Raw genomic sequence first — 24,156 nt, 5'->3', positions numbered from 1 at the left:
TTTTTCTTTTGACACAACAATCTTTTGATAGCAGTATTATTATACTGTAAATTTTCTGTTTTCTCACTGAAAGTGAGTGATACATTTAAGCGGAATAATGTGGATGATTTCAGGACATAAAAACAGCTGTAGAATCCAAACAATAAAGGAATAATAAAAACAATATTAGAGAATAAGATATTGCTACAATCTGAGTAGAATAAAACTAAGTTTTTAAAACCACAGCCCTATTTTGATATCTCAAAATCTTCATCAAAGAATGACTGTAGTCTACTACATTTTGGCTAAGCAGATAAGCACCATTTGCTCCAATTCTAAATCACAAATGGACATGTCAGTTTAAAACAAAGAAATGGGTCATTTTAAGATTTCTCAATGGTCAGTTTTATGGTACAAAAATATACATACAAATATTTGAACTGATTTTGTCCTTAGAAATTAATTTTCTTTCTATATTTGTTCACTAAAATCATTATCACTTCTGAATTAACTTCATTGTACTCATCATTAAATCATTACAGTCATTCATTTTACTGGCTTGGGATTTCTTTCTTGTTTGAAACTTCATGTGCTTCTTGAAATGCGTGTTTTAGTCAAAATAATCTTCTATATCAATATTTGGATCTAGCAGGTCTTCTCCATATGAGGAAAGATTCATTTGATTTAGAATTAGATTTTCAAATGTTTCTTCCAAATCAGTTTCACCAATTAAGACTGCTCCCATCATTCGCCCATTCTGCATGACGACTTTGACGTATTCTTGTCCTTTGGTACATCTCAGCATTAATTCATGATCTGAACCTAAACCCTGTGCATTGTATTTTCCCAATAATACAACCTATACATAAGGATAAGAAGATATTGTAATGAATACCAAAAAAGGAAACATAATATGATATTTTGTATAACAGCCAACAGAAAAATCTATTTATAAATCTTACAGCTAAAACTGTCATTGTGGAGAGTCCTAAACACTACCACACAATGTACAGAGACATTAAAAATTTCCAATGAGCATATTCTACAGATACCAGCACAAAATCTATATGGATAATAAAAATATCTAGTGACTAGTTAAATAGGTAGGATACAGACTACATACATTAGCCTGGAGTCATGGTTTAAAGATTTTAATAAGGAACAGAGATCTTTCATGGGCAAATTACTTGATCTCCTTTAGCCTTCTGCGTATATGTTTGTCTGTGTATCTTCCTTATCTCTAAATTAGCAAGAAAAAAACTGCTCCAGAATAATACAAAGAGAATAAAATGTATATGAAAGCCCCTGGTTCATTCTTGTGTACGACAGCTGTTAGTTCCCCTCACAAAGGAAGGATGAAGCTCAAATAAAACGTAGAAACATACCACAAGGAAGCGGATCTGGAGAGAGTTTTCCCCCTTAACTAAAAAGTGGTGTAGTGTGAAGGTGGGTAGTGATTATCAGACAATTAGGAATTAAGACTGGTAATAATAACAGGTATTGACTTTAAAGAAATGATAAAATATCTCATTTTTATAAAACTATTAACTGAAACCACATAAATTTTTATTCTAATGAGAAAGTCAGATGATTATATTTGGTTACAAGACTAACAAGCAGAAAAAAGGCACCTTACTTACCTTATAGTTAAAAAATTTTGTTACATGAGCAAAAAGTTCAAAGCTGAAATCCATGTCAATAGAGTCTCCTAAACTATCTGCAGCCATGCACTTTGCCGCATACCACCCCATCTGTCTTGCCTGAGTCCACAGCCTCATCTGAAATAGATAAAAAATGGAATGCAGTATCATTTTTCATTATCATTATTTGAAAAACTGTTATCACCTTAACCTCCTAAGTTCCTTCAAATGGGTTCAATGTCTGACGATACTTCTGATCAACTGGATCTAGCCATTATTTGTCTTTGCCATAGAAGCACTGACCAACCCAAACCAACCAAACTGATTTTGGCATTTGTTAATTCTATCAAAATTATTGCCTCTAAAATTAAAGGATGGTACTCATCAATTTTCCACTTCAGTTCAATTTTTATTTAAATAGTACTAGAATGTTTCAGGCTACAACAGGTGAGAATACAATTTTATTTCACCAGTCCCTGGAAGTTTATTATGAGCTTTTAGTAGAGATGCTAAACTATCACTGAAATATTTATTCCATTTCCGGTAACCCTCATCTTTAGACACTGGAAAGTTGGTGCCCTATCCCAAGACATCTGAGATTTCAGCAACTGACTGTGGGAAGTTATTTAAATTTTTCTCTATAACAGTATTAATTTCCCTTGCAAAGTTTTAGGATTCCCTGGTGTAACAGAATTGTAACCTTGGGCTTCACACTAAATTTGAGTATCAATTCTTCTATATGTTGACTAAGAGCATTTGGGTCAGTTATTTAACTATTCTAAGCCTCAGTTTCCTCACATGAAAGATAAATGTAATACCACTTACTCGTTGGCTATGGGCAGAATTAAATAGGTTATCCTATAGTAAGTAAGCCATTAGTTTCCTTTTACTCCCGTGTGTGTACATATGTACCTAACCTGTCTTGTTTTATGTGTAAAAATATCATCATGGACATGAGCTTTGAGTATTTCTAGTAGGAGTGATAGATTTTTATTTTTCATTAGGTGAGAGGCAGTCTGTAGCAAGGGAGCAGAGTAAATTGAACAAGGAACCAAGTAAAGAATGGTTAACAGAAGTGGCTCACAATATCACACTGCTAGACCATTACCTACTATATTCTAACCTCAAAATCCCTTGTGTTTGCATCTGAACTATGTGAAACATATTAATTAGTATCTTTATTGCTTCTGCCAATTAAGAGATGGAGTCTACTGGATTCACTCAAAACAAGGGACACCTATGTTTATTTTTGGATATTTTTCCCTATATCAGGTAATGATATACATTTTAGGTATAATTTTTCCTAGAGGGGAATTAAAATGTTGAATAAAAAGACTCCATGAATACTAACTCCTACTTGAGAATTTGTGACAGTTATGCCACAGAAAGGACATAAGAAAAATTGTAGAGAAGACTAAAAACAAGCTACTTTGAAGCATTTTAGAAAAAATTAAACAGGTTGAAGGCATTCTCTTGTTACTGATGTTGTCTCTGCTGTATGTAAAACACACAATAGTACAGCTGCCTCTTTAAATACATTTAGTTCTCCCACTACTTCACACTTAATTCACAGTTAACCTGAGGAGCTGGTCTTTAACAAAGTTAAGTGTTGGCTGGCTCCGGTTATCTGTTACCTCTACTTATGCTTCTACCCCGCTCTAAGACAACCTTATCTATGGAATGTTGTCTTTGATTATCTTCTTCAAGTATTTCTGTTCCACTATTAGAAGGAGTCAGAATCGACTTGATGGCAGTGGGTTTGGTTTGGTTTTGGTTTACTAGAAGGAGGTAGGCAACACTGTGAGGGCAGGAGGAAGGCTAGATCCAGTTTGGAGGAGTCATAAGGCTGAGGAAGGGTGCTCATTACAGGAACATCCAGTAATAATTCCCACAGGAAGAGAACAGGGTCATCAGGAACAGAATGCTTTATATGGCTTATAATCTTGGTAGTCCGTTTTGTTTTTTAGTGATCTAAAGATACGCTGTCCTGTATGGTAGCCACTGGCCACATGTAGCTACTTAAATTTAAATCAACTAAAAGAAAATAAAAAATTCATTTCCTCACACACATTGGCCACATTTCAAGTGCACAAAAGGCACACGTGGCTAGTGGCTACCATAACGGACAACACAGAATTATAGACTATTTCCATCATTACAGAAATTGTTATACTGGACAGTGCTGCTACAGCATCAGAGAATGAAAAAGTAACAGCCTATAATTCTTGTTAGGTTAAAAGATATCCTAGCCTATCCACCACTACATAATAACTTACCAAAAAGGGAAAAATTCTTTTTAAAATTATTTTTATGGTAGTTCTATTTCTAACTGTTTAAGATAACGCCAGATAGATTTCCAAAGTGGTTGTACCATTTTACATTCCCACCAGCAGTGTATAAGAGTTCCAGTCTCTCTAAAATCATTTTTAAATATCAAAAAATAATTTCTGTGATTGCTTCCTACTTAAAGTAGCACTGAAAAGCAGGAAGGTGGATTTGCTGGTAGCTGCTTTATTTGCAGGTGGGATCTCTGATAAAAACATGTAATGACATAGGCTGGTTTACCTGCTGCCAGACTGGGCTCGGTTGCCAAGATGCAGTGCAGATATCGCCTGCAGCGTAGATACCAGGAAGTGACGTGTGCATATGGTCATCCACTTCCAGGCCACCATCTTGTCCTAAATTAAACTAAACCATGTTCCTCATAAACATAAGTGGTAAGAAAATATGATTTTTTTCACTCTAAAGTAAAATAACAAGCCAAATGTTTACACCTCGGTATTCTGATATTTAACAAGAAGGTGAAAAACAGCTGCAAAGTTTAGACACCTAAGCTGAAGCTCCAGCAAATCATATTCTAGGAAGACAGACTCGTATAATTCTCAGAATTTCTACATCAGAAATACCTAGTAACCATTTGATTACTTCACCCATAATTACAAGAATATTCTTTTGATTTTTAAAATAAGATTTGAATGCTAGATAGCGAATAACAAGACAGTTTCTCTAAAAGAGTCATTTTTAAGAATTTATAGGAGGTGTCAGTCTTTTATCAACCTTAGATAAATGGATTGTGCATTCTATCTCATTAAGGACAACACTTATGTTGGGATATTAACTGCCTAAGAATTTTAAATAGTAAAAGATACTGAAAATCAAGACATGAATATAACCATATTGTTTTTGGCCATCTTAAGTTACAGTTTTGTACTAAAACAATAATTATTTGTGTTTGCGAATTAGAGATCTTCATAAAAAATTAAAACTTTAGAATATCTATGGCTGAACAAAAAATTTTCCTTACATTGTTGCCATGGACAAAAGGCTCTATATTTGGTGTAACTCCTGTAGCACTGACAATGAAATCACAGCCATATATCTTTCCATTGGTCAATTCCACATATACTGGCCACATCTCTTAAAAAAAAAAAAAATTAAAGACTTTATCCTCAAATGTCATCACCACCACGTGTGTCCACAGCATTAGCAGAAACTATAATGACTAGAAACAAAGCAAACGAAAGATGACTTTAAACAACTCTACTTAATTTTTATAAAGTACATTTGCTAAAACACTTTTTACTCATCTATTTATCTTAAACTAATTGTGCTTTAGAAACTTTCCTGAATCATGGCAATTTTTTTAATGTAGATATCATCTCCTTGTTTTTGTTATAATTATCAAGCTATAGCATTCTAAATGTTATTCCTTCAAATTTAGACATAATGCTAACAAAGTAAATTCAAATTACTAATCGCTTTCTAAGTTATTTCTTTAAAAATCTTTACTTACGTTTATACTTTACTGAGTGTCTAGTCCAACTAAGTTATTCATTTTTCAAAAGGTTTTTTCCTCATTATTCGTAATCCAGTTCTAACACTCCCTTTCCTACAGAAAAATTCAAAGACTTCAAAACAGTGGGATATCTCATATACTGGTTTGGGTGAGTGTATTTCTTCAAATGACGGCAGCTCTCACAGGAGGTGTAAAATAGGAGTTAGGATATCTGTGTCTTAATCCTAAATTTATACATTTTTCTGTGTGATTTTGGGGAAGTTATTTCACCTCTAGAAGCTTTAGGTTTTAAACATTTTTGTTTGTTTTGCTTTGCTTTAATCTGTAAGATAACTGATTGACTCACTTATGATGGTTGAAACACCTTGAGCCCTATGCAAAATGTAAAGCCCTATGCAAATAAATTTACTGGAAAACTTATTAAGTTGTGAAAATGAAATGACATAATTTTAAGCTATGGTTTTATTTTTTCTCTTCATATTTAAATTTTATATGGAAACAAAGTTTTTAAATGTAATATAGCAAAATTATGTTATTCTCCTTTTAAGCAAGTGGTTGTTCATTTTTCTTATTTCATATCTTACCTTTATCAGTTGTTTTAACCGGCTTATTATGATGGTCTCTTGGAAAAGTCAAGGACTCTTTTTTCAAAATTGTAAATTCTTCCTGAAGGTAGATTTTCTTTACTTCACACATGGTTTCAATGTGAATCTTGTGAGAAAACTAAATTAAAGAAATATTGGTCACCGTCATACTTCCAGAGAGAATGACTTGGGTTGTGGAATTCATAATACACTTGTAGAAAATAATTAATACACAAAAAAGTAATTCTTATACAGTAAAACCTATGAAAGCTAGAAACTTTGTAAGGCAGAAAGGTGTCAGAGAAGGAATCTCAAATATTTTCCATTGACAGCAACAGAAAAGTGGTAAGACTGTACCGTCAAAGGCAGAAACCTCGCAAGAGCTAGAAAAACAAGGCGGTCCCTTCGAGTTCTAGCTCTCACAGGTTTCACTGTAGTACAAATGACAATATATTGGATGCCCTAAAATAAGCCTTTCAATTTCTGTGCAGAAAAGGAAGAAGCAAAAATTCGTTTAGTACTTAAGAGATTTAGTACATTTGTTGGTAGGTGGCACGAAGGCCATACTTTTTATTTTAAACCTCACGGATAATTACAAAATATATATATATTTAATCACAACTGTTAAGACACTATGAAAACCTCCTGAGGGCACAGCCGTGTCAACTTATTGTTGTATCCCAAAACCTTGGTACCAGGTGCCAGTAAACTGCTGAAATTTTCAGGTTAAAAATACTATTAATCTTAGGATCTGAAGGAGCAAAAAGAAATAATTTTATATAATTTGCATGGCAAAAAGTAGATAGATGATGTAACCAGCCCTCTCCCACTTACCTGAAAGGCTGAAAACCTTTAAAGATACCATATATAGTAATGAAGGACTGCATGTATACACTCTTAAAATATTTAAATATCACAGCTTTTTAACAGCTATTAAAATATCTAGTAATTAAAATGAGTAAAAACAAGTCATCAGTTTACAGTTACTTAGGACATTAAAGGTATCTTTGATTTAGAATCCATCTTTTTCCCATTACCAAGTCAATCCCAACTCATGATGACTCTGTGCGTGTCAGTAGAACTATGCTCCACAGAGTTTTCAATGGCTGATATTTTGAAAGTAGATCACCAGGCCTTTCCTATGAGGTACCAGTGGGTGGGTTTGAAGCTTCAACCTTTTGGTTAGCAGCTGAGAGTGTTAACCATTCACATCACCCCGGGACACAAAACTGTTAAAATATTGCGAGTTTACTACGTGCATCTGAAGTGACCTTTGAGAAAAGATAAAATAGGACAGGTGTATTCACTGTATTCTAGGTATGGATGTCTCTATATCTGGGGAGTTAAAAGGACTGAAAATCAGTTCTAGATGAATTTGATATTCACCTATCAAGGGGCTTTGAGTCCTTTTGTAGCATTAAAGGTTCTAAATAAAGTGACCTACCAATTCTTTGACTATATTTTTAACCAGTCGTTATCATACAGAGTTCAAGAATTTAAAACGGCATTTAGATATGTTTAATCAATATACGAAACCATACCTCTTTTGTTCCTTTAAGATTCAAGCCTTCATGCCAATCAGGTCCCAAGGCACTGCCTACATTACTAGCCTTAGCTTTGGTTCTTGCTTCCTTTTTCGTTCCTGAGGAGGTAAAATCAATTCAAAATTCAAATGATGTAATAAAACCTGCCAGGCAGAGAATTACACCTATGTTCTGAAGCTTTTAGGCAATGTAATGATTCTCATATAGGATGACTAAATTACCTATGTTAGTCATTTTATTCATTGTTTTAATATTCTGTGATGGAGAGCTATAAAATGATCAATATTTTAATTGAATGCTAAATATAAACAACATATTTTATGGATGCTACATACACTGGTTAATGTGAAGGGGAAGAAAATAGCCATCACATTTTCAAAATTTTGTCAACTTTTAGCACCTCCCCAGAACTTAAAAATTTTTGGAATTTTATATGCCAAAAGTTAAAAAAAAAAAAAAAGAAAAACTATTTCAGATTTAAAAACTATGGAACTGTGAGGCTTGTATTAATTTTCTAAACTCACTGCATTTTTCATAAAATTAAGTGTTGCCTAGCTTGTAGTGTCTACTTGCAAATACTGCAAATATGCAGATGGGCTGGTTTATTTTAAATCACGTCAAGTTTCCAGTTTTATTTATACATATTTTGCATAAAAATACATTGTATTCTAGAAAATCTAAAAAATTCATCCAAGGATATAGAAATAAATATCCACATTTCTATCTCCTAAAAATAATACCTTGCTAAGTTTGCTTGTTGCCTTTTTCTATATAGTTAAAAAAAAAAAAAAAAAGGTCTCCTCTGTGAATTAATAAGTCAGATGCTATCTTTACCCTCAGTTGTATATCTGGTTCTTTTATGTGCAACATTAGCCTCTGGTTTTTCCGTAATGAGCTTTGAAGTGAAGAATTCTGCTGCTCCTGCATCGAAGAATGTATTTCCAATATTCTTATCTTTAATGGCCCAAATCACTTCACAGCCTTCAATTTCATACCTAAAAGGTTAATTAAAGTTACTTACAGTAGTTTTAACAGTCCATAGAGAAATATTTGCATCTACAAATAACAATTATTTCCTGAGGCATAAGTGAAGAAAATATTTTAAGGCAAATTGGGAAAGAATGATTATAAATGGATAATAAATACTAAAATTTAACCAGCTTACTGAAAGTGACTAATATATGTATTGGACATCAGGTAAAATTTCATCACAATGATTATCATTTCAAAGTGTTCAATTTCTACAATACAGTTATTATATGACTGTCCCCCAGGTTCCTCAGTAGTAAGCAATGGGTTGTTTGGTTATAATATAATCAATAATAGATGGATGAATGGTATATGGCAACAATATTGAGACGTTGACTGATTTGGTAGCAAATATTTTATATAGTCAAAACATTCTGGAAGGAGATAGAAAAAGGAGAGAATGAGTGTTATAAGCTAAAACTTTGTTATAAAAATTGTATAACTTTGTTATAAAAGAACCATTACCCACAATCCCTTTCATCTCAGAAGTTCCAAATAAACTAGCCAAAGAAAACACTAGTTCACAGAAAGATCAATGATCTTGGAGGAAACAAGGGATGGTCATGGTATATATGTAAGCCACCTTCCATTATTATTCATGATCTAGCCTGAGCTCTTGGGTACCTGCTATTTTATATCTAGGTTTGAACACTGAGAATTTGGCTTTCTTAACAACTACCTCACAAACCGCTTCCTACGTGAAGTCCGTTATAATTAGTGTGCTAACTATATACTAGCTGCTACTGATAACTGTTTTGGGACAACAGATGTAAATTGGGACTGTCTTTGATAAACAGAACATTTGGGCATCCTAACTATAATAGGCTTTTATTTGAACTTACAACAATGCATTAATGTTTTATTTTTTTTAACTTATTTATGGTACAAAATATTGCCACCTTTATTTCACAAACCAATATACTATAACACAGGTTAAATGACTTTTCAAGGCTCATCAATAAGCAGATGACAGAAAAAAGAAGGCTTAGTAGATCTGACTGCTGGTCACCTGATGTTTGTACTTTTCAGCATATGGTAAAGAAACCCCTTGCTTCATCCAATTAGCTTTTATTTTTGCTGCTCTTCTATGCCAAAAAGGAACATTTACAATCACTAGATCTCAGATTATTTGGAGAACATTCTATTTTATGCTGCTCAGATCATGCATCATTGCAAATTAGCAGGAAGGAGAATACAGGTAGTCCCTGACTTATGACATATTTCACAGTTACGACGAACTGCACTTACGCTTTTTTTTTTTTTTTTTTTGGTACACCTTATCGTAAGTAATATGTACTACATACAGTGTTGCAGTGTGTTATCTGATGTTTGCCTCAAATGTTCACCCACAGTTGTTCAAATTTTGTATTTATAAAGATATTGATAAACCCAAACCCAGTGCCATCGAGTTGATTCAGACTCATAGAGACCCTATAGGACAAAGTAGAACTGCCCCCGCCCCGTAGAGTTTCCAAGGAGCGCCTGGCGGATTTGAACGGCCGACTCTTTGGTTAGCAGCCGTAGCACTTAACCACTACGCCACCAGGGTTTCCTAAAGATATTGATAATAAAGGGCAATAATAATGAAAACTAAAAAGAGAGAGGTATTTGACTTATGTCAGAACCAACTTAGGACAGAGTCAGCAAAACGGAACCCAGTCCTAAGTCCAGGACTACCTGTATATACACATTTCATAATAAATTTTGTATTTCAGTATACACACAGTAATCATGAAATGCTTCCCTTAATTTTTGTAAATTGGAAATTTCCTCTATTCCTATCATCTTTCACATTTTAAAGTAACCTAATAGTATTAAACATATCAGTATAGTTTAAAATACTGATGGACTGACAGGCCACGGTTCTAGGTAACCACTACAGGTAACTCCTGTACTTGCTCTGCCTCACAGAACGTCCTCTAATCCTCTCACCCTAATATATACTGTGCTCTCAGCATTATGCACAGGTAACAGTGGGGTATTACAGTTTTGTGAAATTATGAAAAACTATGTCTGAAAAAGAAAGGATTAACCTGCACTTGGAAAGAAGAGATAACAGAAATAAAAAGCATATTGAAAAAAATTAGTAGCCACAGTGGAACACTAAAGCTATTAAAGAGTAGAGGGTTTGGATATGTCATTTTTCACCATGAGAAAACAAGACCTAATCATTCAGAAGACCTAAACTAAGAGAAAAACACTCTGTGGAACTTTACTTAAGCTATTAAAGCAGTTACTGAATAAGTTATTGTTTTTATCCAATTTTCTCCAACTAAAGAAAATGAATACGATTAAATGTATGAGTTTAGACATTTTTGAACATAAGAAAGCTTTTAAATGTAAATAATTATAATAATATTAAGTTATACTTTTGGTTATAGTTGATGGAGAAAATATGTCATGTGTAAACAAGAATTTGAAGCCCTTTTACAATAAATCTGTCCCACCCTGCTCTTGGCCCACAGCTTAGTTTTGATTCTAATTTTCTCTCTTCATTTCTCAGTATAATAACACAGACTTCATAATCACAGTAATGATGAATTGCCACCCCCAGTACTCAGGCAATTTAAGAATTCTTATAATACTGGGACTGACCATTTCCTAAAAGACAGGGGCAAAAACTTTGAGATTTGGGATGGATGAAAGTTAGCAAAATTAGGGCTTGGAGAGATTCCTTATTTTATACAAATTTGTCCTCTTTGTGGCCTGACCCAACTTACTGGCCTGAAAAATACCCAGACTATTCCACAACAGCCAATGGAAGATAACATCACAAAGATAAGTGAACCAACGTTCTACAGATCAGGTTTTTCGAACTTGAAATATACTAACATGAAAATATTTCATATTAACGATTTGTTCATTTTTTTCCCCAAACTTCCAAAAACCAATAGCTGGTAGTATCATCTATCCTAAAATAGGAGTCACAAGTACTTATGTTTTCATATGCCATAAATGAGTGAAGCAGGATGGATATGAGAAGTAAGAAGTGATGGAGGCTATGACTACAAATCTCTGATGTGTACACATTTATTTTAAAACAGTACATGCTTATAAAACACAGCAATGGAACAAATCTGGCCAGTCACCACAGGTCTAAAGTATTCCCTAAAAGGGTCTGTAAGGAAATTTCTGCAACTATGGATTCCATGAAAACTAAACAATAAAGTGAGTTTTTCTCTTTGTAAGTAACATGGAAATTATATTTATCTTTTATTTTTAGCCTATCAAAATGTTTTCTAGTCTGCCAATAAGCACATGAATCACAGAGTAATTCGTAAGTAATATTTAAAAATATATACTTACACTAACTCAAGTGCAATACCACCGTTCCCTATGATCATTATTCTTTTAGCTTTAGTGAGCTGTTTCTGAAATTCCTATATTAGAAGGAAAAGAATGAGACAGTATTTTGTAACAGTGGGCAATATCTAAAGAAGCTTCACTGGTAACATTCCAGAAAGTATTTTTTTCTAATTTACAAAGGGATTATAAATCCACTCTGCCAGGATGTACCCTCCCAATTAACATTACAACTATCCCCTGCTTTTTGAAAGTTTGTTTTACAACACTTTGCTTTCATGAAAGACCTACATTAGTACCTGTTTTTGCTAACTAAAGGAAATCTGAAGAGGATTTTCTCATTTACAAGAAAAATGCAAAAAGCAATAGCGTTCAGCCTTTGTTTTGCAGAGACCTGTTAAAGAGGCAGTGAGCGCCCCTAGCAGCCAGTGGCTTCATCAAGCTCCTTCCTCAGGAATGACACACAGCATCAAGCCACCATAACTCTGAACTGTGTCTGTGAGCATCTGTGCTTTACCTCGATTAATTTTGTTCATCCATTAGCAAGATGTATCCTAAGGTATCAGAGAAGTGTGAGTGCGCTCCTAAGGGTGTTACACTTAGCGTAAAACTGGACGTAGGTTATTTTTTGGGTATGGGAATGCTCAAAAATTTTTCCCATATAAATTAATGGTAATTGCTTCTTTGCTTTATGCCATTTCAGTTCACGAAAGATTTCATAGGAACACTCTACTTTCGGATAGCAGGGGAAACCTGTGTAAACGTTCCCCCTTTGTGTTTTATCCCAGTTTGCTTTCGTTGTACTACCTCTCTGATTTTCCTTGCCTTACATGTCATTATATATAAAAAAAAAATCATGATGAGCGTGGAGAAGCCTATGGTCATTCTTCTGCCTCCTTCGAAAGTACAGAATAATCCCATTGCTTCAGGATGACATGTGTACAGCTACATTTCTCCTACTAGGCAAAGTTATCATTTCTACTATAATGACTAAATTTTATCATAATTTTCAATAAATCACCACCGAAATGGACTATTGAAAATTCTATGAGAACAACTGAAGTTAATTTTAGTTGACCTTTGTTGAGAGCAGTGAACAACAGAAGAAAATCCATAAAAAACGCTGGACTTGGAGATGAGAGACATGAGTTTAAATTGTATTTCTGATAAACTTACTAAAAAAAAAAAAAAAAACTTACTAGCTACTTTAAAAAACTTTAGTATAGGTAAATTACCTAACCTCTCAATCTGTTCCCTATTGGTAAAGTGGAAGTAATGACTGTCACACAGGTTACTGTGAGGATTCCAGGAGTTCATGCACACAGAGGGCCCAGCTGGAACATAGGTATGAGCTCAATCTTTGATGAATATTTTTGATAATATGAACCTAAAATTCTTAAAAGATAATCAAGTTCTTTCAGTTTTCCTCTCAATTCTTAATTGAGATGAATAGGCTCAAGGAAAACACTGATTTTCAAGAATGTAAAATATTATCATAATGGATGTAAAATCACCTCATGGGGCCGAAAAAAAACAACAATGAGCTTTAGGTAAGACAAAGTATTGTAACTGGACACCAGGAAGAGTTTCTTGACAATAAGGGTTAATGAATCCTTAAATAACTTACCAAAAGCTGTATAAGGTTTCATGCACAGAAGTTTCACCTGACTGGGATAGTTCATCACTATCCTAAACCAAAAACCAAACCAAACTCGTTGCCATGAAGTCAATTCTGACTCACAGCCATCACGATCCTAGGGCGGAGCAATAAACCAAGTGACTTTTTCAATTCTATGATTCTACCATGATTCCATACCACAAAGACTGTGCATCTTTGGAGTATTAATTTCTTTGCTGGGGATTAAGTAAGTTTTGGATATGCTTTTCCCTTTTTGGAAAAAGATCATCACATCATTTATGCTGCAGATCACATATTCCCAGTCAAAGTGGAGTAATAAATATGTGTATATTATGAATTGTAACATTTAATGCAGTCAGTACATTATATCTGGGACATCTCATGATCAAAAGAACATCGAACATCTGCATGAATAAAGTAACAAGGTTAGTTATCAAATAAAAACAGAGACTGGAAGTAATGAAACATAACTACTTGAGAACTGTTTCTGGTTTATGCATCATGAAACAAAAACCTCTCTTCTTATGCAGTATAGGCATTAACATAAGTAGAACACTTTGACTCAAATGTAGAAAAGTCTAAGGAATCCACTGTACTGCTTTAGTCTCCATGTCCCCTTCTCACAGCCCAACCTTAAAACGTTACCTGAGCGCTGTCCGTATCACGGATTCCTAATACATAAGGATTTCCTTCACATATCAATTTTGGTTTAGCTCCCGCACACAGGCAGAGCTGCTTATATACATGCTGGTTGCCGTCTTCTGTTAAAATGCACTGTAAAAACCATACAGCAATGAAGGGGGAAGGGAAACATTTTAGACAAGGTTACGATTTCACTTTAAATTAGAAATTCAATAAGGCAAAAAGCAAAAAATACGTTAAGGCTGCCTCTAGGCACTCGGTATTCAGTATTTGTTAAACAGCAATTACAAAGCCAACTAAGCATTAAAATGCATTCTGTAATCCAGTGATTCTTAATCATTTTCGGGTTATGAACCAGTCTGAGAATGTGATGCAAACTAGACCTTCTACCCTGGGGAAAGGCACACTGACAGAGCATTTTACACAGAACTTCACAGAACCTCATGATGTTTGAAAAGGTATACTGACCTTGGGTTAAAAACTAAAGTTTCTGAAATTTTAAAATTGAGCATTCTGATCATATTATATACCTGGAGCAGGCCTTGATGAACACCTCTGATCTCAGTGGAAATTGCTGTAAGAAGATCTAATGATTCCAATCATATCATACCATAGTATCTATTATGAGTACAGGGAAGGAGTGTGTGGTAGAAGAGGCTATGATATGTCTTCTTAATCTAGTAAGATCATAAATGCCAAAAGAACAGTATTTCTATTTTTCTAAGTCCAAAGAACAATCAATTTACCAGCAAACTAAATGCTCTTTTGGAGATAACACTCGAAGTGAAAAACATGTTACTCTTTAATCTTAACATGTGTTGGCTGTAAAGTTATTTATGTCGCTTAATTTTTAAATAACATTGATATTTCTAAAAATACATATTACAGATAGTTTTCTTCATTAATATTGAATTAAAATATACAGATAAGTAGCAGCCTTGAGGAAGCAGATATATAAATAAATATATAAATACACACACACACATACACACACACACGCCACGATTAGAGACACCAGACTTCGTTGGAATGGTTTAGGGGTTAACACATTGTGCCATGTGTTTTATTTATAAAACTTGGCAAATCATAAGATAGGACTTAATACTCATTAAGACGTGTTACTCAATTTAAGTCTTCAGTTGCATAACAAATTCATAAAACCAACAATCCAACACAGTATCATCTGTAGAGAAATTTTATATACATTTTCCTTCAGACAATTTGATTAGAATTTTATCTGACAGAAGTTACAGATGGTGACCAAATTTTAAAAATAATCACATTTACTACTGCAAAAACACAGCACAAACATAAAAATGCTATTCATTAAAAAAAAAAATTCATTAGCTACTGCTAAATTCTTGGAAGCAGACATGAAAGTAAAACACACTATCTCTAATTCACTAAAGAGTGTAAAGGAAGGATAAGGGAATGCAGACACGCATTTCAAAAAGGATACTTTTCAAATGGTAATGAGCACTGATTCAATGCCCTAACATAAAAAGTCCATCACAATTCATTGATACCAACACATAAGTAACTGACGTGGATGTTACATGGACTATTATGTTAACACTGTAAGTATCAGCAACTTCCTCTGGATTCTCGATTCAGATTTCTTATTTTTTTCCTCAAAAAAACTCAGTACTTGCCTCACCTTTTTTTTTTTTAAATTACTTGTTTCAAATGTGGCATTATGTGTTTTCTCCTAAAATGGAATTCATAAATTCAAAATGCCTTAGAGAAACAACTGCAAATCTTACTTTTCCCCTTTGCCTAAGGCACATCTGAGGATCTTGTAAGATGACATCTGACAGCATCCTTATTCATTCTCATGTCCAATCAATCACTAAGTCTTGAGTTTACAGCAGAAATCGCCCTCAAATCTGAGCCGTTCTTTCCAACTACTGTCTTTGTCTTAGTTCAGGTCTTATATCATCTCTGGGCTACTGCAACTGTCTCTAATTTGGCTGTTGATCACTAGACACTCCCTTTACCCCAGATCATTCTCCATGTTGCTATCAGACATATCTTTCTATCATTCCTACCCACGTAAATCTGTTAACTATTTTTTCATTGATTATAACATAAATTCAGCTTCTTAGCATGACAGAAAAAGCTCTTCACAATTTTATTTATTTTTCTAGCCTTGTCTGCCAATATTCTTTACTTGTCTACACCCCAAGCCCTTTGACATGCTCACTATTATTGCACATGTCCCTTTTCCTTCCTTTAGGTCTTTGAACAGGCAAATCCCTCTTCTATAATGTCCTCTTCCACCTGGAGTACTCTGAATTCACCCATCTTTTAAAGCCCAGCTCATTTATTACCCCCTCTGTGAAGTCTTCCAAGACCCCTAATATTAGAGCTCTGATCATATTTCAACAGCTGTGGATTTCACACGTCATATTATCTGTATACTTGTCTATTCCCTACAACACGGAGGGCTCTCTGGATCAGGTACCTCATATTATTTCTACCATATCTCAGCACCTAATCCAAGTGTCCAGAACACAGTGAACACTATGCAAACATAAATGCTAATCTGAAATGTGAAACCTAAAATGCTGAACCAAACTAATTATGTAATCCCAATAAACTCGTAATTTTTTCCTAATAATGGAAATCCACATTATTAAACTTCATGTTAGGGACATATATGGTGATGATGATGGTAGTGGTAATGGTAGAGATGGAGTCAAAGGAAGGGAGGCAAAAGCTCACTGAGATTTAATAATGGAAAATGTCACTAGGAAAAAAAATTTCTTACGTGTTCTTCACTCTTCAGCTGCTTTACTCCAGATTCTATAACCTTAATGTTGGGAAAGCGGTTTTCTAACATGGTACTAGGTTGTTCTTCAACATCAAATTCTTCCAATATTTTAGAAACCTGTATCAAAGAGGTATACTGCATGTTTTAAAAAGTATTTTCTTTCAAGGATCTTAAGTAATGACAAAATACTTTCATTTGTTTTTACACACTACTCTTTCATATACATAAGACAGCAAAGTCAGCTATAGCATTATATACAGGGGAAAGAGGACTAGACTCCACATGTAAGACTTGAACTTCTACTACTCCTGGGAAAGTCACCTAAGTCACTGAGCCTTAGTTTCCCGACCTGTAACCTGAGGGCTGAACTGTAAAATAAGGGCTAAAACTACTTATTTCCCCACAGTTGTTTCTGGGGATTTAATTAAGCAGTTTATCTATTTCCTTATCCTTCTCTCTTTACTTATTGTAAAACCTTATCATAATCTAGTCTTTGGACTCTTCTTTCCTGTTGGAGCATCCATGAGCATTACTGAGGGCCCCAATAATTGTGTGAGTTATATCTATTAATATTTACCATACTAGAAATTAAAACTCAGAAAAAATCTAAGTACTTATTAATTACAAACCCAAAACAAATGTAATTTGAATGAAAAATAATATTTTCCAAAAACAAACAAAAAATTCAGTGAGAAGAGTTTTTCATTTTTTTTATCAATCTCTTTCATGTCTGGCTTTACAAAACAAAGTTGCATATTTGCTTCTGCATTCAAACTGTTTCACATTCTGGTTCTGTATTCAACTGTTGCGATAATATTATTGCGGTTGACGCACATAAAGAAATTTAACCTCACACAGATATGCAATTGGGAAAAGAATTTTAAAAGACTTTTCAGATAATTGTAGGTATTCTTTTGATGCTACATTAAAACTAGACAAATCATGGTTTCTTATAGATTAGTTACAATGTAGAATTTGAGACCATATCAAACCAATCTTTTTATAGTCTGTTACTTTAAAATCCATTGGTCTATCCTGCATACTGAATGGACCCCATGACATCAAGCAGCGGTCACCTGTACATACTGATTCACTGAGTTATGCAGATCTGCCAAATACTGACATATTTCAAATCAATGCAGTATCGAAAAATCATATTAACTAGTATCACCAATAATCTCATTAGAAAAGTCCTGAAGTACTGGGACACTCACAGTAGAGAAAAGTCTAATTTTTTGCTGAAAGCTCTAATTTTATCATTGGCAACAACTGGACTTTGTTCATTTTCCAATTCTACGTAACCATTTAAAATATTAAAAAGATATGCACTTAAGAGTCAGGATTTAATAAAATTGATATTTTGTGCTGGCTTTTTTCTTTTTTTTTTTAACTGTGAGTGTGTAGCAGTGAAGAATACGAGGACTAGTAGTACAATTTGGTTGCTACTGCCTTAATCCGTGCTAAGGTACCAGCATTTCATCCATTACCACTTTCGTACCATCAGTGCAAAGGTCAAAATAATGAAAACATTTTAATAACATCTCCCACTGCCTTGGTGACTTTTCCAAATTTTCATCATTCTAATGCTCCCCAACTATGTCCTATCCTCTTCATTCTCAGCAACTCACCTTACTTCTAAGCTCAGAGAGACTACTAAGAACTTTTACTACGTCCGTAATCTCTGCTATAGTCCACCTTCCTGGACCCATTCCTCCCACCTTTTCAAGATAAATCCATTAATCTGTGCTCCATATCCCATCACTTCTCACCTCTTCAGGTCTCTTGCCATATTATGTATTTCTTTTTCTCCTGTATCTTCAGTCTTCTCCACTGGTTTCTTTATCTCAACAGTAAACATTCTCTAGTCTTTTCCATCTTAAAATAACACAACTCTCCCTTAATGCTAGGTCCTATGTCTTCTTTGCTGCCATTCTATCTTTTCTTTTTTCATAGCCAAGTTGTAAGAGAGAGATGTTTATGCTTACTGTCATTTTACAGCTACCTCCCCTTAGTTTCTCAAAATAATGTCTCAAAGTAACTAATGATTTTCTAGAAATCTGTACTTTTGAATCATTACCTCACCTAACTATTCCATAGGATCACTGCACTCAATTAAGTCTTTTGGAAAACATAAGACCCAGCTAAACCTCTTTGTCCTACATATGTGCTTTTAGCATGTAATTACATATATACTTTTTAAAGAGATTATTAACCATAATTTGTTCTCTGGTTTTCCCAATCCCATAACTCTTTTGGCTGTACCTCTTTTTGGCTGTAATAAGATATCTAAGGTACTAAGGCGGGTTCAAAGGGGCAACATAGTATATGGTAATAAATTATACTTTGTTTTAGGGGTTTACAACATGACAAAGTTATATTCCAATATTAGTGTATTATAAGGGAACATTTGTATTAAAGACTATGGCAGTGGTCTTCACTGAAGTGTGGTAAGAAAAGATCAGAACTTATGTTTTTCAACCTTTTTTTTTTGCATTTTATAACATTCATAATTTTAACAATGTAATACATGCATATAATTTATAAATAAATAAATATACATATATTGGGATAGGAACCCTGGTGGCACAGTGGTTAAAATGCTTGACTGCCGACTGAAAAGGTTGGCGGTTCAAACCCACCAGCTGCTCTGTGGGAGAAAGATGTGGCAGTCTGCTTTTGTAAAGGTTTACAGCCTTGGACACCCTATGGAGCAGTTCTACTCTGTCCTATAGGGTCACTACTGACTCCATGGCAGTGGGTACGTTGGGATATGAGCTCAAAGATTTTCTACAGGTTGGTGCAAGATGAAAAGATTTGGAGACCACCCTCTTATGACACTATGACCCAACTGACCTTACATTCCACTTATAATGTATACTATAAATTCGTGAACTATAAAGGGTTCTGAGATGCATATTACACATCTGAAATGTTACCTGTAAGTAGAAACTTGTAAACACACACACACACACACACACACACACTATATAAACATATTTGTATTCATATTTAGATTTGCATAGCATCTTTCCTCAAAAGAATCTTACTGAAAATCTTCTAAGAAGTAGTTGACATATATGGATTGAGAGGAAAAGATGGGAGGAAAAAAAGGAAAAGAAATTAAATACCATTCTCAGCCCTTTTGGTATTCATTTCAAATCATTCTAAATTCCAAGCTTTGATTTTAAAATAAATATCAAAGTAACATTTGTCACTTTAAACAATGAAAACAATACAATTACCCTACTTCTAAGAATTCTAAGAAAAGTTATAAATGTTCTCACCTGCTTGAAATTTGTGATTGCTTTAATAACAGGAGAAGCTGTTACCAGGAGAATATCTTCTGATGGAAAATGAATAGCCAGCTTATTTAAAAAAGAGAGAGAAAATACGATACATGAACTTGTGTATCGGTATACACGGTGTGGGGTGGGGATAATGCAATTTCTATATTGTTATTAGCCTAAGAAACTAAAAACTCACTGTTTCTCATCAAAGTCTCCATTACCCTGACTCTTTTTCATCTTTAAGGAGCTATGGTAACATTAAACACTGATATTGATAAAAAAATGAATAATATATTTACACTAAACACTAACAAAGACCCACTATGCAAAAATAGTAATATAAAGAGATATCCCTTATTTACTTGAACTATTTTACATACCAATTAAATCATGCACAAGATGAGAAGAAAATATTTTCCCAATCAGCAGTTAAACCAACTCCTGTTTACTTTTAAATACTACTAGGAAAAAAAAAAGGCTATTTTCATTTGCCTTCAATGGGATGAAATCACAGCAAATCATTTAAAAAAAACACTTAGAATCTTCATTTTCTCAAGCGCTTTGTACTCCTATTCTGCCTTTTACAAATACCCAACCAGTATATGTTTTGGGCAGACAGCTATTTTAGTAATAGCTTTAGCAAAATTCAGAGGTTTAACTTGCTATAGTCTCTTCATTTTCCTCTAGTTTCAACCTCTCTTCCTCACTTTAAAACTTCTTGAAAGCATTTTCTGATTTTACTATCCTGTTCCTCAACTCCACCAATCTTTCTTATCTGGCTTCTAATATGGAATCCCAGGGTAGCACAAACAGTTATGTGCTTGGCTACTAATCGAAAGATTGAATCCATCCAGAGGCCCCTCTGAAAAAAGGTCTGGTGACCTACTTCTGAAAGATCAGTCATTGAAAACCCTATGGCATAGCTCTACTCTGAAATACATGGAGTCGCCATGAGTCAGAATAGACCTGATGGCAACTGGGGTTTTTTTTTTTTTTTTTTAAATCTCTAATATACCACTAAAACTGAGCATGTTCAAGTACTCTCTATACACCCCTAAAACTCATCAGATTCTTTTTAGTCTTACCTCATTTGAACTTTTTATAATACTGAGTTATCTTTCTCCATCTTGAATTATTTCCTTTGCATGTTCTCTAATTTATCTCCCCCCTTTTTGTTCCCATTGCTAGATCAGGTCCTCAAAACTTTATACTACTGAAAGAAAGACCAGACTTGCTGGCCTGACAGAGTCTGAAGAAACCCTGAGACTATGGCACCCAGACACCCTTTCAGCTCAGAAATGAAGTAACTCCTGAGGTTCACCCTTCAGCCAAAGAATGGACAGGCCCATAAAACAAAATGAGACTACAGGGGCTCACCAGCCCTGGGGCAAGGACTAGAAGGCAGGAGGGGACAGGAAAGCTGGTGACAGGGAACCCAAGGTTGAGAAGTGAGAGTGTTGACAAGTCGTGTGCTTGTGTCATGGAATGAATTATGTCCCCCCCAAAATGTATGCATCAGTTTGGTTGGGCCAAATTGTTGTCCTCCATTTTGAGATTGTAATTTAATATTAAAGAGGATTAAGGTGGGATTGTAACACCCTTACTAAGGTCACATACCTGATCCAATGTAAAGGGAGTTTCCCTGGGGTGTGGCCTGCACCACCTTTTATCTTACAGGAGATAAAAGGAAAGGGAAGCAAGCAGGAGTTTGGGACCTCAAGCCACCAAGAAAGCCACACCGGGAGCAGAGTGTGACCTTTGGACCCGGGGTCCCTGCACCTGAGAAGCTCCTCAACCAAGGAAAGATAGAGGACAAAGAATCTTCCTCCAGAGCCGACAGAAAGAGAAAGCCGTCCCCTGGAGCTGACACCCTCAATTTGGACTTGTAACCTACCAGACTGTGAGAGAATACATTTCTCTTTGTTAAAGCCATCCACTTGTGATATTTGTTATAGCAGCACTAGACGACTAAGACAGGTTGTTAACCAATGTCATGAAACAATATGTGTACTGTTTAATGGAAAACTCGTTTGTTCTGTAAACCTTCATTTAAAGTATATTAAAAAAAAAAAACTTTATAACTACTGAAATCACTTTCAAATTGGCCTGTCAGTCTCACGTATTAATCAAATGCCCCCACCTCAAACACACTCTAACCAGTCACCTTTCAAAGTTTTTCATTTATCACCGAACTCCACTGCTCAAAATCATTTGACTACTTATAAATTCTTAACATGACTTATAAGACCCTTTATAATCTAGTCTGTGCCCACCTTCCCAGCTTCATCTCTGGTCACTTTTCCCAAGCACCATGTTCTCTAAACCTTGCTGCTCCCAGATGGTGCCACATTTTTTCACCAGAGATTATTAGACTGTTGTCTCCATTTGGAATGTCTTTCTTTTCCCACCTACCTGGTAAACTTTCATTCTTCTATACTGGGATAAAAGGACACCTCCTTTAAGAAGTCTCCCTAATCCACTCCATACCAATTCCATAAACACCCTAACATAGCAGTTAACATTGATGAAATGGTTTCTTTACAGATGTCTCTTCCACCAAACTGTGAATTCCTAGAAAGGAGGTGCCATGCCTGGATCATTGATGTTTACTAGGTGAATAAATTGAAAATACACATCCAAAGATTAAAAGTTAAAAACAAAACAAACAAAAACTCCTCTTTTATTGCTTGCTTTATTTCTTATGACATCAGTGTTTGTTTACTTTATAACAACAAAATAACTTAGGTTTCTTTGAAGACCAGATACACATACTCATTGTTCATTATAACCCGAAAAGCATTCCCTAGCTGCATTTAATCCCTTGCTGGTTGCTTTACAAACATTAGTGGAGTTCTACCTTGGGCATTCCAAGTATAGGAAACTTACGTAAGCGCTTCTTTACCAACTAGTTATGACGCACTAAAGATATGGCACTTATCGGGGAATGAATTCAACTGGCTATGGCAATTAAGGTGGCTGACTTTTCTGTCCATGTAGTTACACCAAAACGCTTTGTTGTCCAGTCGATTCCAACTCACAGGAACCCTACAGGACAGAGCAGAACTGCCCCAAAGGGTTACCGAGGAACGCCCGGTGGATTTTAACTGATGACCTTGTTGTTCTCAGCCGTAACTCTTAACCACTATGTCACCAGGGTTTCCGATGTAGTTCAAAATGCCCTGGTATTACTAGGACCACAGTTTGGTTTAGCCAGCTTTGGCTTCCCCACTAACAATTTGCCCCCCACGTCTCCTCCCTGTGCTTTTGGCGAAACCTGCAAAGTATTAAGAACTCCATCTGAGGTCCACCGTGCAGTTTCTAATATCGCCGAGCAGTAAGAGCCAAAGAATGATCCCGAAGAAGGGGAAGGGCAGGGAGGGCGGCTTCGAACGCCACCGCTTTAGGGGTCGGGGAAGAGGCGGAGCCACCTGCGCACCCGCCCTACCTGCTCCGCACAGGTGACGCCCGCGATGCCGCCGCCGACCACCACAAACTTCCCCGCCGTCGGGGGAGGGCGCGCTGGCTCCATGCTCTTGGACTTGTATTGGTTTACTGAATACCGTAGGGTAGCCTCGGTAGTTCGTATTTCTGGAGAGGCAGTCGCCGCAACGCGGTCACTTCCGGCCTCTGAGTCACAGAATCCGACCTACGGGTGCCCCGGAGTCCATACTTCAATCTCCTCGCGTAGCCTGTCCTTGATTGCGGTTTGGAAGAGTTTTGCGTTGTTATTGTTACTGCACCTGAATGCGGTTTTCCACGTAGATTTCATGAAGAGAAGACAAAGTAAATGGGCCACCAACAGAGATTTGGAAAATCGCCTGTGTAAAGACAAACCAGCGTTCTCACAGGGCAGAGCATTTATAAAATAGATGAATTGCTCGAAAGTTCTGATTCCTTGTTCCTGCAAGAAATTAAACATTGGCTCAGATCTGAAACTCAG

The 24,156-nt window shown here is 35.3% G+C and overlaps 1 protein-coding gene across 1 annotated transcript; it reads right to left on the bottom strand.

Annotated features, from left to right (window-relative positions):
* Nucleotides 1–15: 15 nt before the first annotated feature.
* PYROXD1 (pyridine nucleotide-disulphide oxidoreductase domain 1) lies at nucleotides 16–23,833 on the bottom strand. Its single transcript, XM_049882603.1, has 12 exons — nucleotides 23,662–23,833; nucleotides 20,214–20,294; nucleotides 16,927–17,046; nucleotides 14,160–14,288; nucleotides 11,879–11,952; nucleotides 8,378–8,538; nucleotides 7,541–7,641; nucleotides 6,000–6,138; nucleotides 4,924–5,036; nucleotides 4,185–4,307; nucleotides 1,620–1,757; nucleotides 16–838 (listed from the first exon to the last, which is right to left on the bottom strand). Exons 1-12 carry the CDS (start codon nucleotides 23,743–23,745, stop codon nucleotides 590–592), a joined length of 1,512 nt encoding a protein of 503 aa, XP_049738560.1. The 5' UTR covers nucleotides 23,746–23,833; the 3' UTR covers nucleotides 16–589.
* Between the last annotated feature and the right edge of the window lie 323 nt (nucleotides 23,834–24,156).

The sequence above is a fragment of the Elephas maximus genome, chromosome 4 (assembly GCF_024166365.1).
Source record: "Elephas maximus indicus isolate mEleMax1 chromosome 4, mEleMax1 primary haplotype, whole genome shotgun sequence".
NCBI classification, from domain to species: domain Eukaryota; kingdom Metazoa; phylum Chordata; class Mammalia; order Proboscidea; family Elephantidae; genus Elephas; species Elephas maximus.
This window is presented reverse-complemented; position numbering and strand designations above follow the sequence as displayed.

What these genes read in the sequence shown, in the direction of transcription:
- PYROXD1 (XM_049882603.1), bottom strand. Translation starts at nt 23,745, where the DNA reads ATGGAGCCAGCGCGCCCTCCCCCGACGGCGGGGAAGTTTGTGGTGGTC. An exon ending in GCGTCACCTGTGCGGAGCAG is followed by an intron (nt 20,295 to 23,661) that starts GTAGGGCGGGTG and finishes TTTTTAAATAAG; the next exon opens with CTGGCTATTCATTTTCCATC. An exon ending in CAATCACAAATTTCAAGCAG is followed by an intron (nt 17,047 to 20,213) that starts GTGAGAACATTT and finishes TCTTTGATACAG; the next exon opens with GTTTCTAAAATATTGGAAGA.